General features: G+C 50.6%; 9 protein-coding genes across 9 annotated transcripts; 5 read left to right on the forward strand and 4 right to left on the reverse strand.

Annotated features, from left to right (window-relative positions):
- The first annotated feature begins 96 nt into the window (after positions 1-96).
- Positions 97-1,561, forward strand: EDD37DRAFT_169109 (uncharacterized protein). The gene is made up of 2 exons (XM_062809839.1): positions 97-654; positions 710-1,561. Exons 1-2 carry the CDS (start codon positions 377-379, stop codon positions 1,341-1,343), a joined length of 912 nt encoding a protein of 303 aa, XP_062666101.1. The 5' UTR covers positions 97-376; the 3' UTR covers positions 1,344-1,561.
- Positions 1,562-1,846: 285 nt separating this feature from the next.
- Positions 1,847-2,835, forward strand: EDD37DRAFT_653815 (uncharacterized protein; the record flags this gene model as incomplete). Its single annotated transcript, XM_062818616.1, has 2 exons — positions 1,847-1,957; positions 2,011-2,835. The coding sequence occupies 2 exons, from the start codon at positions 1,847-1,849 to the stop codon at positions 2,833-2,835; spliced, it is 936 nt and encodes a 311-aa protein (XP_062666102.1).
- A 99-nt stretch (positions 2,836-2,934) lies between these two features.
- On the reverse strand, positions 2,935-3,433 carry EDD37DRAFT_612966 (estradiol 17beta-dehydrogenase; the record flags this gene model as incomplete). Its single annotated transcript, XM_062815411.1, has 3 exons — positions 2,935-2,987; positions 3,047-3,364; positions 3,418-3,433. 3 exons carry the CDS (start codon positions 3,431-3,433, stop codon positions 2,935-2,937), a joined length of 387 nt encoding a protein of 128 aa, XP_062666103.1.
- A 236-nt stretch (positions 3,434-3,669) lies between these two features.
- On the reverse strand, positions 3,670-5,661 carry EDD37DRAFT_640862 (serine/threonine-protein kinase Chk1). The gene is made up of 2 exons (XM_062817269.1): positions 5,436-5,661; positions 3,670-5,374 (listed from the first exon to the last, which is right to left on the reverse strand). The coding sequence occupies exons 1-2, from the start codon at positions 5,528-5,530 to the stop codon at positions 3,844-3,846; spliced, it is 1,626 nt and encodes a 541-aa protein (XP_062666104.1). The 5' UTR covers positions 5,531-5,661; the 3' UTR covers positions 3,670-3,843.
- A 123-nt stretch (positions 5,662-5,784) lies between these two features.
- On the forward strand, positions 5,785-7,017 carry EDD37DRAFT_640864 (ubiquitin-conjugating enzyme E2 C). Its single transcript, XM_062817270.1, has 3 exons — positions 5,785-6,208; positions 6,258-6,590; positions 6,642-7,017. Exons 1-3 carry the CDS (start codon positions 6,087-6,089, stop codon positions 6,739-6,741), a joined length of 555 nt encoding a protein of 184 aa, XP_062666105.1. The 5' UTR covers positions 5,785-6,086; the 3' UTR covers positions 6,742-7,017.
- Positions 7,018-8,344, reverse strand: EDD37DRAFT_688495 (NADP-dependent oxidoreductase domain-containing protein). Its single transcript, XM_062819960.1, has 2 exons — positions 8,028-8,344; positions 7,018-7,964 (listed from the first exon to the last, which is right to left on the reverse strand). Exons 1-2 carry the CDS (start codon positions 8,172-8,174, stop codon positions 7,092-7,094), a joined length of 1,020 nt encoding a protein of 339 aa, XP_062666106.1. The 5' UTR covers positions 8,175-8,344; the 3' UTR covers positions 7,018-7,091.
- A 180-nt stretch (positions 8,345-8,524) lies between these two features.
- Positions 8,525-10,733, reverse strand: EDD37DRAFT_688496 (catalase-like domain-containing protein; the record flags this gene model as incomplete). Its single annotated transcript, XM_062819961.1, is given in 6 exon segments — positions 8,525-9,063; positions 9,124-9,522; positions 9,590-9,674; positions 9,724-10,475; positions 10,540-10,686; positions 10,706-10,733. 6 exon segments carry the CDS (start codon positions 10,731-10,733, stop codon positions 8,942-8,944), a joined length of 1,533 nt encoding a protein of 510 aa, XP_062666107.1. The 3' UTR covers positions 8,525-8,941.
- Positions 10,734-11,434: 701 nt separating this feature from the next.
- On the forward strand, positions 11,435-12,404 carry EDD37DRAFT_640871 (uncharacterized protein). The gene has a single exon (XM_062817271.1). The coding sequence runs from the start codon at positions 11,553-11,555 to the stop codon at positions 12,300-12,302; it is 750 nt and encodes a 249-aa protein (XP_062666108.1). The 5' UTR covers positions 11,435-11,552; the 3' UTR covers positions 12,303-12,404.
- A 280-nt stretch (positions 12,405-12,684) lies between these two features.
- EDD37DRAFT_569801 (alcohol dehydrogenase) lies at positions 12,685-13,731 on the forward strand (the record flags this gene model as incomplete). The annotated part of the gene is made up of 1 exon (XM_062814243.1): positions 12,685-13,731. The coding sequence occupies one exon, from the start codon at positions 12,685-12,687 to the stop codon at positions 13,729-13,731; it is 1,047 nt and encodes a 348-aa protein (XP_062666109.1).
- Positions 13,732-14,004: the final 273 nt, after the last annotated feature.

The following is a 14,004-nucleotide window of genomic DNA, read 5'->3' on the forward strand; positions in this document are numbered from 1 at the left end:
GACAAGTCCTTGAGAGGTTGACATGTTCCCGTGTGGCGTATGCAGCGAGCATCGTTGAATGCTACCTAGCGGACTTCGCGATGCTTCATTCTCGGACGGCACTGCGACTGCGACTCGAGGCTCAGAGATTGGAAAGGCGCGGGGCAAATTGCGAGCCTTAGTAACCGCGTGCTCGAGACAGGCCGGATATGGAAATGCTTTCGTGGCCGAGAGAAATTTCCAAGAGCCCGCAGACTGGCAAGTGAAGAGTCGAGTAATATATAAGTCTTTCCCTGGCGCTGTGTATATTACCACGCCAACTCAATAGCCTCATCACTTCTCCTCATTCTTACCTCACCAACCAAGACAGTCCCAAAGCACGACCTGGCCGAGTAAGATGAAGCTCAACGCACGAGGTGGAGTCTCAATCCTTGAGCTTGGAGTCTTCCTTCCCTCCCTCGCCATCGCAACTATCATTTGCAGTCGTCATGGCTTTGGTCGTTCATCCGGATGGGTGTTTACCTTGATACTGTGCCTGGTGCGCATCATCGGCGCCTGCTGTCAGCTCGCAACATATCATGATCAGTCCCAAGGCTTGCTAGAGGCAACCATCATTCTCGACTCCATCGGCATATCCCCTCTGTTGCTTGCCACCCTTGGTTTACTATCTCGATGGTAAGGAACTTGGCTTCACTGGATGCCTTGTGCTGAAATGCTAATCAAAGCATAGTGTCGATTCTATCAATTCCACATCGAAACCCATGTTAGGCGCGGTACATTTCCGTGTGATCCAGCTCTTCATCACCGTGGGTCTGATTCTGAGCATCGCTGGTGGTACCAGTAGCGTCTCGTCCACGGGCGTGTACAAGACGCAGACAACCTCAGAGGTTGGGATTGTCCTCTACATCATCGCGTACATGGCGCTGCTCTTTGTGGCTTTCGTGTCACTGTCGAATGTCTCTAACATTGCGTGTGGAGAGAGATGGCTGTTCTGGGCAGTGGTCACCGCTATGCCATTGATATTGGTCCGACTGGTCTATTCTCTGCTGCTCGTGTTTCATCACAGCCACACCTTCAACGTTCTCTCAGGCTCGGTCACAGTGCTTGTGGTCATGGCTGTCGTGGAGGAGATTCTTGTCACTTTCATCTACCTTTTCGTTGGCTGGAAAACCGAGGCTGCTCCGAAGTCATACGCTCGCCCAATAGAGAGCCGACCGTGGAAGAGAAGCGCTGCCCAACCTGCTGCATCAGCTGCTGGTACTGAGAGGCAAGGACGCCATGGGATCAGACAAGGTCCGATTCACCAACTGGTTGGCCTGGCTGTCGCAGCGGCACGAGGAGATGAAGAGCATGGAGGAAGATAGGAAGGCCAAACTAGAAGTCAGCGAAAAGCTAGGTTTCGGGATGACTGAGCACGAGAAGAAGAAGACTCGGGAGGAACTTGGAAATTGTTAAATAAGATGATATGGGAAGACGGAAAGAAGACAGTGTGGAAGGGAAAGCCCACTGGAAAGCCTAAGGCTAGGTTGTATCGGGGATTTCCTTAGTCAGCCAACCCTCAACGATCACCAAGATTATCACCCTCAATGAAGTCGTGATATCATTTATTGATCAATCATGTCGCGTGAGGCTGGCTACCAGCAATACCTGGTAAGCCATGAGACTGGAATCGATGACGATGGATCTGCCCCGTGCCTTTGGCATGCGAGTACTTTACGATCGATCGTGCCCTTGCAGATGGCGTCAGATTTATGTTTCGCGCGGTAAGTTTTTCGCTTGATACATGCAAGGCTGTAGAACTATTGCTCGTCCTTTGATCAATCGGTATTGTTACCGAGCACGTTTTTCCGTGCTTACAAGGTTCAACATGCCTTCCAAAGACAAGAAGTACACCGACCCCAAGTTGAGGGAGGACGTCAAGGAGGAGATACAGCAAGGCGACAAAGGAGGTGCCCCGGGGCAATGGTCGGCGCGTAAGGTATGCAATGCGCTCAGTCACATCTCACGCGCATGCTCATGGTCGTGTCATAGGCTCAAATGATGGCAAAGGAATACAAAGCCAGAGGTGGTGATTACACCACACCCAAGGAGGATAAGGACGAGTCGCAGAAACACCTGGATAAGTGGACTGAGGAAGAGTGGCAGACCAAGGAGGGCAGTGCGCATGCCAAACAAAAAGATGGGACGCAGAAGAGATACTTGCCGAAGAAGGCGTGGGAGGAGATGAATGAGGAAGAGAAGGAGGAGACGGAGAAGAAGAAGCAGGAAGGTAGCAAGGAAGGCCACCAGTTCGTGCAGAACACTCCACGCGCGAAATCGGCACGGAAAAACGCCCATGAGGATGGAGACCAGGAAGACGAGAAGAAGGGAGAAGACCAGAAGGACGCGTCCAAGAGGAACACCAGGAGTAGCACGAAGAAAGAAGACAAAAAGGAGGATCAGGGAAAGAAGAATGGCACCGAGAACCACAAGGCCACGAAAGATGACGAGAAGAAGGACGACCAGCCGGGCCAAAAACGTAGTCGCACCAAGAGCGACAAGATCGATGAAGACAAGGACACCAAGAAGAAGCAGAAGAGTAACTCTGGTGCTGCGAAGTCGAGATCCGACAAAAGCAGTGACGACGCCCCAGCGCCTCAAGGATCCAGTTCGAGGCTTCCGAAGAAAGGGCAAGAAGTATACTGGAAGTCCCCGCAGGGTTTCACTGATGGTACAGTCGTCGAAGTACTGAAATCCGGCAAAGAAGTCGACGGTAAACAAGTCAAAGCCAGCAAGGATGACCCAAGAATCGTGGTCAAGAGCAGCAAGAGCGGCAAGACTGCCACGCACAAAGCCGAAAGTGTGTATTTTGATTGAGTCCACCCCGAAGAGGGATCTTGTATAAGTACAGCTTTTTGTCTGCCACAGCAAGAGGATTGCGCCGGGATGTAAGATAGGTGTGTGTGAATTTGTATCTTATAGCTTCGACTGTGTTTTGGCCTTTGCCAGGATAGGTTCCAACTTGGTAGCTTCAAGTTCGTCAGTTCTGTCCCATAGACCAGTGCGTGAAAGCGGGTGGTATACATACCCTTCATCACGTTACCCTTGATCTTCAGCTTGCCGCTCATAAACAATGTTTGTGCTTTTGACTTGCCGGCGACCAGTTTGCCAAAGTTCTCGTCAGTCAAGACAAGAGTTACATCAGCCTTCTTCCCAGCCGGAGCCTCTCCCTTGCCGACCTTTCCGCTCTCTTTAAGATCAAGGTACCAGGCGTCCTCTTCACCTTTGTCGTTGGTCAACTTGAAAGAGAACACAGCGCCTCCGGTCTTGATGGCGGCTTTGCGTTCGGCGTCGTTGGAGAGGGCACCGTCGATAGCCTGGAAGGCTGCTGATGAGGGAAATGCGTCTGGAAGAATCAAGTCAGATGAACGTGGTCAGCCTGCGGAGGGGAATACTCACCGTTCTTGAGAGACATGATGGATAGTTTTGTTTTGTGCTCGGAAATACAATGTCAACGTCAACGAAGAAGTCGAATAGTAACAGAGTCGAGAAACAGTGTCAAACAAGCAGAAAGAAGTGATGATTGTTGAAATACTGGCCTTTCACTCAAGATGGAATTGATCACATGGGCGTCAAAACACGCCCGCGACCGAAATAGAAAACGTCATTGCGCGCGCATGCTCAATATTAAGAAAGCATGTGAAAATCAAACAACAAAAAGACCGAGCACCACCGAGGCAAAGGCAATCAATCAATAATGCGGAGACATGGAGTACAGCCTCAATCAATTTCCCCAGTCGTGCCTAATCCGGGGCTTCATCTCGGTCATTATCACTTATATAACATGTCTAGTGCTTTTTCTGTGTCATGTTGCCCGACTCCACGTCAATATGCCGGCTTGAAGACTGCTTCCTGACACAAGACGGCCACTCGCTTGAATAATCTCCGCCATTCCAATGGATCTCCTGAAGCCTTGACAAAATTGACCTCTCCTAGGAGCAGCCCATCCTCGTAAGTCTCCATAACAATGGCGATGTTCCCGCTCATCGGACACCCTCGACTGTCCTGTGTCTTTACTTTCACCACACAATGCATATCTTGAGCCGTAGGACGAGGAGTGTTCGGCGTTGGCACTCCTAATCGATGAAGGGCTTCCAAGACATGGGGAACAAGCAAATTCAATGTCCAGCCAGAATAGAATTTGGTGAGACTCTCAGCAGGTAAAATATCACGGAACCTCCGAGCCATCTGTGTTCGGCTCATTGGGACGCTCGGTGTTGGCGCAAACTGTTGCGTTGAGGGTTCGTCAGCTAGGAAGTTCGATGCTGATTGTGTAGCCGGCAAACCAGCCAGACCCGTTCCAACTTGGGTGCTGGCAACCACAAATTTCCTAGGTCGATCCCAATCGAACAACATATCTTCTGTTGGTACTGAAGGTTGGGTTGATGCCAATTTGACTGTAGATTGATCAACATCCATTCTGTCGGACTGTGTACTTCTCTGTGTTCCGGCAAACGGATCTGCATCAAAGCTGACGTGGAGTGCCTCAAACATGTTCGTAGCCATGGTGATGGGGTCGCTGACTCGGCCTTTCTGGTCCATAAACTTGTTGGGCCTGGTGAACCAAGGATGTCGACGGATATCCTCCAGCGAAAACCTGGTGTCGACATCTACCCGCATCATTCCCCTCAAAAGCGAAAGCACGTCCAAGGGCAAAGCGTCCCATAACTCGTCGTCTGGTCTTCCGTTGCTTAAAACATATTCGGTGTATTCGTTCCATCTGCCATATTCGTCTCGTCCTTCGACAGGTCGGCTCCAAGGTGTATTTCCAGCCAGAAGAACAAAGAGAACAACTCCGCAAGACCAAATATCTGCCATATCTGCTGCATAGCCGCTTCCTTTTGTGCCCGACTGTGTACTACGCGACAGAACCTCTGGAGCGACATAAGGTGGACTTCCGCAGAGAGTAGTCGCCAGCTTTCTCTTGCCGTGATATTCAAACAATGTCGCCATTCCAAAGTCGGCTATTTTGAGGTCTCCATCTGCGGACAAGAGCACATTTTCCGGTTTGATGTCGCGATGTGCCACGCCTTTGGCATGCATGTAGCCGATTGCACTGACCAACTGCGTGAAATAGACATGAGCAATGTCTTGGGATACGCCTGCGTCGGCTTCAATCTTGTCAAACAAATCGCCTCCTTCGGCCAGCTCCATGGCAATCCACACCCAAGCAGGATCATCTCCATGATCGAAGAACTCTACTATGTTTTTGTGGAATCCGAGATGTTTGTGTAAGGATATCTCCATCTCCAGCTGTTTCTGTTTAATCCGGCCATATCTTTGTGCGAACAGCTTGTTTATGAACTTGACGGCGAAGACAGGAGTTTCTTCTCGCAGAGGAGCGGCTTTCTTTATGCTGTGGAGACTTAGCACAAAGCCAGTCGACTTGAGAATCTTTGCGGACAAAAGTCATTTACCATGCATATGCACCGGAACCAATTGTGGGTGAGACTATCCGGAATGGCACCTGGTCAGGCAGAGGTGCCAATTGAGAATGCGGAATGCCGTTCATGATACTGTAGTGGTTGCAGCAGTTTAGCTGCGCGGCGTCAAGATCGCGTCTTCATGTTTCAATCGAGACTGAACAGCATCATCAATCGTCGTGTTGCCCTGGACTTGTATGATCGACGCGTCGTTGTTAGAGTAAAAGCGTGAATTGCGCGAGCCGTTGGTCGAGAGACATCCTCGACGCGACGTCATTTTTTCGAGGCCCGTGTTTTTGTTACTGCAGCGACCATCGGCCCGTCAACAGTTCACTTCAGTTCAGTTCAGTTCACTGACCGGATCTCTTCACTGTCTGATCGTTCGTTCTTGCCTTTCACTCTACACATCCCTGAGAAATACCTTTTCACTTGCATATTCCTATTCCCAGTACTTTGGTCCGACTCCCTTGAAATTCCCTTTTGGTTGCATCTCCCATTTTTGTGTACTTGTCATAGCGGGCGAGCCCACGGCCTTTTCGTCGTCCAGACCATTTTTCCGGTTGCAGCATTCCATTGCCCGACCATACTCGCATACTCGCAAGCGGACTGGTCTCCACGCCATCGATCTATTTCACACTGCCAGCAATGAGCATGGCTTTTCAACTCGAGGACACACAGAACGCTGTTCCGGGTTTGTCCACCATGGCTGAACAACAGAAACTATCCGTGGCGCCACGAAAGGCCGACACTCAGAGTGTAACGAAGAGGTTCGATAAGCAGCCTGCACCACAAGAAGATCCATTGACCATCGGGCAGATTACAATCAGAACTTATGGCTCTCATGATGTCTCCTACGCCTGGCATCTCAGCATTCCCTGACGCAGATGGCAACCTCCTACACTGGACCGCCACCATCATCGGCCCCAAAGACACTCCTTACGCAGACCTCAACCTCAAGCTCAGCTTTGAATTCCCAGGCAACTACCCTTATACTGCTCCCACTGTCCTCTTCAAGACACCGATCTATCATCCCAACATTGACTTCAGTGGACGGATATGCCTGGATATCTTGAAGGACAAGTGGAGCGCAGTATACAATGTGCAGACAGTATTGCTGAGCTTGCAGAGTCTGCTGGGAGAACCCAACAAGTAAGGATTGTTCTAATTTCCGAAGAACGAAATGTTGACTTGGTATACCAGCGCGAGCCCGTTAAACAACGAAGCTGCTCAACTTCATCAAAAAGACCCCGAAGAATACCAAAGAAAGGTATTGGCCCGTCACCAGGATATCGACGATTAATCAACCCAACAACAATAATCGTGAAACACATGACACTCGCCTTTGCTGTCGGGGACATAACATTGGGTCGTGTGGCTGCATTCACTCGGAGCGTTGGCGTTTGTCGAGGCTTCAAGGTCATCATGGGGCGGCGGTATGGTGCTGGTGTTTGAACATATCGGGTGGGCATGGTCATCAGGACAGGCTGAGCGTTAGGGGTCAAGCGTTTTTAGTGGTATCAAATTACGCGGCGTACTGCCTATGGTGCAAATCTATATCCTGACATTGTTCCCCTACATTGTTCACGCGGTCAGCTAGAGTGATTCCCTGCCCGAGAATCCTTTCAATTCGTATTTTCAAAGAGTCCAAAATCATAGGTCTTGTGCCCACATCAATCGGGTTGTCCCATCATCGAGTTCTTCAAATAGCTTGACGCCCCAGTCCTCTGAGGGGTTGTTGAACCTCGCCCTCTTATCATGCGCCAGAATCTTCTTCATCTCCTTCTTTGAGAACGTCACGTTGACGCTTCCCAGGTTCTCGATGATCCTCACTTCGTGCACGCTCTTCGGGATCACCACGGTTCCTCGTTGGATGCCCCAAGCCAAAATGGCCTGCGCGACAGTGACATTCTTCTTCTTGGCGAGTTTCTTCCAGAAATGATCGTCCAAGATCGAACCGATGTCAGGATACTTATCTTTGTACGTGGGGTTGAGATTGGCGAGTGGACTGTACGCAATGACGGTGATGTTGTTCTTCTGGTGCCAGTCCACAAAATCCTGCTGTTGGAGGTAAGGATGTGTTTCGAATTCGTGCGCGTAGGGACAGATGTCGCAGTTCTTGAGAACCTCGTCGAGCTGGCGTGGGCTGAAGTTGGACACGCCGATATGTTTCGTCAAGTTAGCGCGGACGAGATCTTCCATTGCCCGCCACGTGTCGAGGATAGTGGTGTCCTGGTCGACTACGGAGCGGCCACCTTGGTCCGGTAAGAAGGCGACGGGCCAGTGCATCAAGTACAGATCCAGGTACGGGATGGAGAGGTCGGAGAGGGTTTTGTTGAGAGCCTCGCCGACGAGTTTGGGCTGGTGTGCAGTGTTCCATAGCTTGGAAGTTACCCAGTATGATTTGCGGGATGGTGCTTTGGACGCGCTGAGACTCTCGCCGACGTAGTCTTCGTTGCCGTAGGCGGCGGCTGAGTCGAGGTGGATGTAGCCTGCTTTGAAGGCATATTCGACTGCTTTGGATGCCTGTCATGCCATAATCATTAAGTCTGAGACTCTGCAAACCGGGTATCCCAATGAGTGACTTACATCTTTATCCTTGGAGTTCCATAATCCTAAACCGATGGGCGGGATACTGAGGTCTTTCTTTGCTGGCTCTATGGGAACTTGATCCGCAGAACCTGTTGCGGAGAAGGCAGTCAAGGCTGCAAGAACCGTGACGAGACGCATATGCATTTTGGGTATTTGAAAGTCGCTAATTGGAAGGAGATGATGCCGGATGTGATGGCAGATGCCTCCAGACGATAACAAGATCAAGACAACCTGTGTCTTGATGCTTTAATTGATATGATTGAACTCCAGATACAAGGAAACTCGTATGGTGTGATAAGGGTCGTCGATGGACTTGAAACGCATGATGTCGTCACAAGCAACACGGGGCCTCATTGTGGGCGCTTATGGGCCTGGATATCAAGTCCGGGCGTGGAGGAGGAAGTTTGATCCGCTAATCAGAGCTCAGAAATTCGGCTTCCTGTGCCGTTCAGCCCGCGCCCCAAACACCCAGAATTTACAAAAACCAGGCTGACTGGCAATGTCATCTCCAACATACGATCAGCGATTCGACTTGGTGCTTGTGTTGGGAAGTTGTTGCTGCTTACATGGTGTTTCCATCATGCATCACCATCGCACCCTCTTCTGGACTCTACAGTTCTGGCATACAGATACTATATTTCCGTATCAAACCCAAGTAACGCCGAGCTGCAGCGTCTGAGCAGGTAGAACCCCTGAAAACAACGATACACGATCTGCCATCAACGCAGATGTTTCGGTCACATTTCTTCAATGGTTACTCCCCGCCAGAGACATGGGAAATGAATGGCTTCGGAGGGCCAGCCATAGCAGCAGAGCCAATAGTATGCATCACATTATGTCCAAAAGTGATCAAAATCCTCAGTCACGATTTCTTCTCGCCACGGGTTGTTGTATTGATCGAGATCTCTGCACTAGGTAGCCACAGAGTATTTCTGAGTTTGATTGGGGCTAGCGCCACTCTTCTCCGAGCCCCTTCTTTGTATCTCTGCCTCTAGGAGGTGCTTTATGTCGGGATCGACACGAGCAAACATATCTGGCATCTCATCAGTCCTATCAAAGTCACGCAAACACGGAGGAACAGCGAAACACGTACCCAAGGCTCTGACTAGCAGCTCGTGCTTGATTCCCAACAAAGTCGGCACAATATTGTCCAGGAATTGCATCTGCCCATCTTTTTCACTGCAAATAATCTCCCACAGTGCCCTTGGTTGCTCGAAATCTTTATCTGTCACCTCGGTCGAATGTTGCACCACATGGCCATTCCATTGTTCATGCGTAGGCACTGCATGACGTGTGCTCACTCTCAAGGGTTGGAGTGAGGACTGGACATAGTCAGGATCCCCGCCGTAGTTTCCGTCAATTCTTCCGGGTCCATCGCGCTCATAGGGGGAATACACTTTCGACCGCGGTCTGTTGGAGGGAAGTTGCTGGTAGTTCGGGCCGACACGATAGCGCGCGGCGTCAGGATAGCTAAAGATGCGTGCTTGAAGGACTAGATTATCAGTGTTTGTTAGTTGTGGCGCTTACGACAACATGTTGTGGGAGTGTCGAGAACGAACCGAGATCAGCAGAAGGTCCAATGCCTGGAACCATGTTCGAGGGCGAGAACGCTGCTTGTTCGATTTCTTGGAAGTAGTTATTCGGCTTGACAAGTCTATCAGTGGGAGGTTTTAGGTCAGAGGAGAGTGCTTACATTTTGCATCAGAGTAAGTCGTCCAAGTGGCCTTAGTGGATACTCGCGGTGAGGCCATGTGAATGTGTTGTCGAAGATGTCGATCGGTGCAGACGCAGCTTCCTCTGAACTCATGACCTGAACATAAACGATCCATCTCGGATACTCTCCTCGCTCGATAGCGTTAAAGAGGTCCTTGATCTGATCGTCAGGTTCTTCTCCAGCGAGCCGAAGAGCAACATCTGATGGCAAAGTCTCAATGCCATCTTCTGGCCGTAGAGTCCATTTGACATACTTGAAACTTCCATCTTCTTTGTTCATGGTATATGTGTGAACACTATACCCATTGATGTGGCGTAGAGACGCTGGGATGCCACGTTGACCAAATAAGTGCATGAGAGCGTGTATGCCCTCCTGGTTATTGACATGAAAATCCCAGAACATGTTGTTGTCCGGCACATTAGTCCGTGGATGACGCTTGTGACTTCTGTTCATACTTGGGAACTTTATAGGGTCACGGATAAAGAATACTGGCAGGTCATTGAACACGAAATCTTGATTTCCTTCTTCCGTGAAAAACTTCATGGCCCATCCACGGACATCGCGTACTGTGTCGCTAGAGCCTTTCTCGCCGGCGACCGTGGAGATCCGAGCCAGAACAGGCGTTTTTTTGCCGACAGCATTGAGAAGCAAGGCGTCGGTGAGATCACTGCAGTCATGTAGGACTTCAAACTCTCCCCAAGCCCCAGCTGCTTTGGCGTGCACAGTCTTGACTACATTAGCCAACAATTCTTGGTTCATGTCAATGCCAATGGAGAGCGGCTGAGACGGGGAAACACCTTTCTGGAATTCTCTCTCGCGGGAAATGGGCCAAAGTCTCTATCAATTGAGTGTCCGACAACACACTGAGGCCTCCATTGCCACGTCTCAGTCTGATCTGTGCTATTGCCGAAGGATTCGAACCCGGCTGTCCTTCAGCGCATCCTGCAATTCTTTCTATCACCTAGAGATCGTGTGTAGGGCCAAAGCATGCTGATACTAGCAGCAGTGCTGATCTTGTCGCTCAGTTTGTCGAGATATGGGGTTGGTACTACGAAGCAGAACAGAACTTTCCGCGAGTGTGTGAACATAGGCGCTGCAACATACGCGCGGTTCACTAATCAAGTCTGAGTCATCATGTCTACCACTTGTTGCCCATGCCCAAAGGCAATCCAGCCAAAGATGACAATCCTTCACTGACACCCAGACACGGAGCTTTCGCAAAAAGTCATGTGTGAGCCCACTGGCGACGGAGTATACCCGCCCAATGGAGTGTAGAAAGTATCTGTTTTCTGCTGACAAAGTAAAATATCAGGCTTTCCCGGCACGAAGTACCGCTACACTACCATATGTCGAAGTCTGACACTAACGTTGAGGCCGACCCGTTCGCACATGCAAACCCCTCTGCAACCTCTCATGCTCAAACAGGCAAGACATCCATTTTGGGTCGTTGGCGCAGTCCGTCGGAGGAATGTACTTTCTCAGTGCATGACCAATCATGGTCAGCTCTCTCCGTCCTGAGGCCTCTGCTCATCTACATCGAGGGCGGATTATACCCGGATGTTCCTGTCAGAGGAGCATAAACGAGATGCGTCTTGTGGAAGCCTCGTTCAGACTTCCTTATTCGTAACTTCAGCCCCACCACACGACCTGACAATGCGGAATTTGTGCGAGCAACATCTTACCTGAAACGATCTCCCAATGCAATGTGATCTATATAAGGTATGTTGGCCACCCGGCCACGAAGCAAGAACATTCGCAGTCAAGGTATCCCCAGGGAAGATAGTTGAGGAGCGAGATCAAATCCAACCATGTCTCCTTCATCCCCTTTTCCCTCCCTGCCAGTCTGCCAGATCACAATTCCTTCCAACGAGCTCATCAATGCCGCGTACACCTACACAAAAGAGCACACCAGCCAAGCCACTGTCAACCACTGTCTCCGCTGCGTGTCATTCTCCTTGCTCCTGATCCGCGAATTCCCACCCTTGGCATCCGCAAATGTCGATCTGGAGGCTGTGGTGCTTTCCAGCCTGATGCACGACATGGGCTGGGCAACGACCAAATCGCTCCTTTCTAACGACAAGCGCTTTGAAGTCGATGGCGCCAACATCGCGAGGGACTTTGTCAACCACAGTGCCAGTGGAGAATGGGATGCCCACCGTATTCAATTGCTGTGGGACGCCATCGCCCTGCACACGACACCCTCGATTGCGCAGCACAAACAACCCGAAGTCGTTGCTGTGGCTTTGGGCATCTTCGCAGACTTTATGGGCCCCAACCTACCGCTTCCTGGCAATCCCATCACAGTCGAGAAGTACAAGGAGATTGTCGGCGCGTTTCCTCGCGTGGGCTTTAGTGACGAGGTCGTCAACACTCTCTGCGGGCTTTGTCGTGAGAAGCCGGAGACTACCTTTGAGAATTTCGTGTCCGGGTTTGGCAAGACTTATGGTCTTGACGGTAAAGGAGGAGGGAAGGAGGAATGGATCATGAAGTGCGAGGACAATGACATTACCAAGCGGTTGATGGGCGGTTTGCAGGCTTGCAAACAGTGGGAAGACTGAAAGGGTATGGAACGGCTATGGGCTGCCAGCAGCGATCTTCCTATTTCCATTGCACTCATTTGCTACAATTCCAGAGATGAATAAATGCATTCCTCATCGTCACCATGCTGCGTGCCTGGCCAAGGCTTTCCCGTGTGCCGTCTTGCGGAGTCCTTGGGGATCAGCCACTAAGTCGACCCCCAAAAGCTATGGTCTTGGGGAAGCTTGACATGCGGGAGATGCTCTGATTTCCGAGAAGCTGGAGAAGCCCCACATATACACTCCGGGCTGTTGTACCCCAAGCCGCCTTACCTGTGGGGAGTGACTTCAATATGCCTTACTTGATCATCTACGATAATATGCATGAAAGTTCAAAGTCACGAAAAAGCATCAAGGGGTAGCAATGACCACCAGAAGAAACTCGAGGTGGCTTATACGTGCCAATGCCGGCATCGACGCACTCCAGTTTGAAGACAACATACCTATTCCCGAAATAAGTGGGAAACAATGTCTGATCCGCATAGAAGCGGCGTCATTGAACTATCGCGACATCGCAATGGCCACGGACCGATACATTTGGCAAGTCGCGAAGTCGTTCGTACCGGTTTCTGATGGCTGCGGGCAGATCATTGCCATCGGCGACGAAGTCAATGAATTCCAAGTCGGAGACAAGGTCTGCATGTCATTTATGCAAGATCATCAAGACGGAATCATTACACCGCCGATCCGAGCAAGTAGCCTGGGAAGCCAGCGCGATGGAGTCCTCCAGCATTACGGCATTTTCGAAGAGACTGGCCTTGTGTGCTTACCGAAGCACCTCACCTCTGTTGAAGGCTCCACCTTACCATGCGCCGCTGTGACGGCCTGGAACTGTCTTTTCGGCTTGCATGGGAAATCTCTGCAGAAAGGCGAAATTTTGCTCACCCAAGGTACAGGTGGAGTTTCCTTGTTCGCGATACAGTTTGCACTCGCCATTGGTGCCACAGTGATCAGTACAACTTCCAGTCCGGAGAAAGCGAAAAGGCTGAAAGAATTAGGCGTTCACCATGTCATCAATTACCAAGACGATTCGAACTGGGGTGACACAGCAAAGGCACTAAGCGAGGATGGACTCGGAGTGCATCATGTCGTAGAGGTTGGCGGGGAGACTACGATATCTCAGTCCATATCAGCAGTCAGGCCTGAGGGAGTCATCTCCTTGGTCGGTTTTCTGGGCGGAAAGAGCGCTTCACCCACCAGTTTTGGCTTGGTCCAGCAAAAGACTTGCATAGTCCGAGGCATCAACGTCGGGTCGCGGAAGCTATTCCGTGAGATGAACTCATTCCTCGAAGACAAAGGTATCAAGCCTGTTGTCTCGGACAGGATCTTTGATTTTCACTCCGCGAAGGAGGCTTACCACTACATGGATCAACAGGAGTTCTTCGGCAAGATTGTGATCAAGGTAGACTGATCAACGAGGTTGTATGAGAATATTCGGTGATAAATGGACCTCTCTGCAGCTTTTCGCCGAAACCCGTCTCTCAAAGACTCACGGGCTGACAGACCGTAGTCGCTCTCAAGTGCGTGGAAGCACGCCCACGTCCGTGCTTCGCAACATGTGCGTTGATGCGGGTTGAATTCTTCTTTTACATGGAAGATCTGATGCTTCGACCGAATTGCGGCGTCGGAGAGTAAAAAATATAATTGAGATCCGAACACGAGTGCGGTACGGACGTCCTGTGCG

The sequence above is a fragment of the Exophiala viscosa genome, assembly GCF_022695815.1.
Source record: "Exophiala viscosa unplaced genomic scaffold EDD37scaffold_13, whole genome shotgun sequence".
Taxonomy (NCBI): Eukaryota; Fungi; Ascomycota; class Eurotiomycetes; order Chaetothyriales; family Herpotrichiellaceae; genus Exophiala; species Exophiala viscosa.

What these genes read in the sequence shown, in the direction of transcription:
- EDD37DRAFT_169109 (XM_062809839.1), top strand. Translation starts at nt 377, where the DNA reads ATGAAGCTCAACGCACGAGGTGGAGTCTCAATCCTTGAGCTTGGAGTC. An exon ending in CTTGGTTTACTATCTCGATG is followed by an intron (nt 655 to 709) that starts GTAAGGAACTTG and finishes ATCAAAGCATAG; the next exon opens with TGTCGATTCTATCAATTCCA.
- EDD37DRAFT_640862 (XM_062817269.1), bottom strand. Translation starts at nt 5,530, where the DNA reads ATGAACGGCATTCCGCATTCTCAATTGGCACCTCTGCCTGACCAGGTG. An exon ending in GGTTCCGGTGCATATGCATG is followed by an intron (nt 5,375 to 5,435) that starts GTAAATGACTTT and finishes AAGTCTCCACAG; the next exon opens with CATAAAGAAAGCCGCTCCTC.
- EDD37DRAFT_640864 (XM_062817270.1), top strand. Translation starts at nt 6,087, where the DNA reads ATGAGCATGGCTTTTCAACTCGAGGACACACAGAACGCTGTTCCGGGT. An exon ending in ACTCAGAGTGTAACGAAGAG is followed by an intron (nt 6,209 to 6,257) that starts GTTCGATAAGCA and finishes ACCATCGGGCAG; the next exon opens with ATTACAATCAGAACTTATGG. An exon ending in CTGCTGGGAGAACCCAACAA is followed by an intron (nt 6,591 to 6,641) that starts GTAAGGATTGTT and finishes TTGGTATACCAG; the next exon opens with CGCGAGCCCGTTAAACAACG.
- EDD37DRAFT_688495 (XM_062819960.1), bottom strand. Translation starts at nt 8,174, where the DNA reads ATGCATATGCGTCTCGTCACGGTTCTTGCAGCCTTGACTGCCTTCTCC. An exon ending in GGAACTCCAAGGATAAAGAT is followed by an intron (nt 7,965 to 8,027) that starts GTAAGTCACTCA and finishes ATGGCATGACAG; the next exon opens with GCATCCAAAGCAGTCGAATA.
- EDD37DRAFT_640871 (XM_062817271.1), top strand. Translation starts at nt 11,553, where the DNA reads ATGTCTCCTTCATCCCCTTTTCCCTCCCTGCCAGTCTGCCAGATCACA.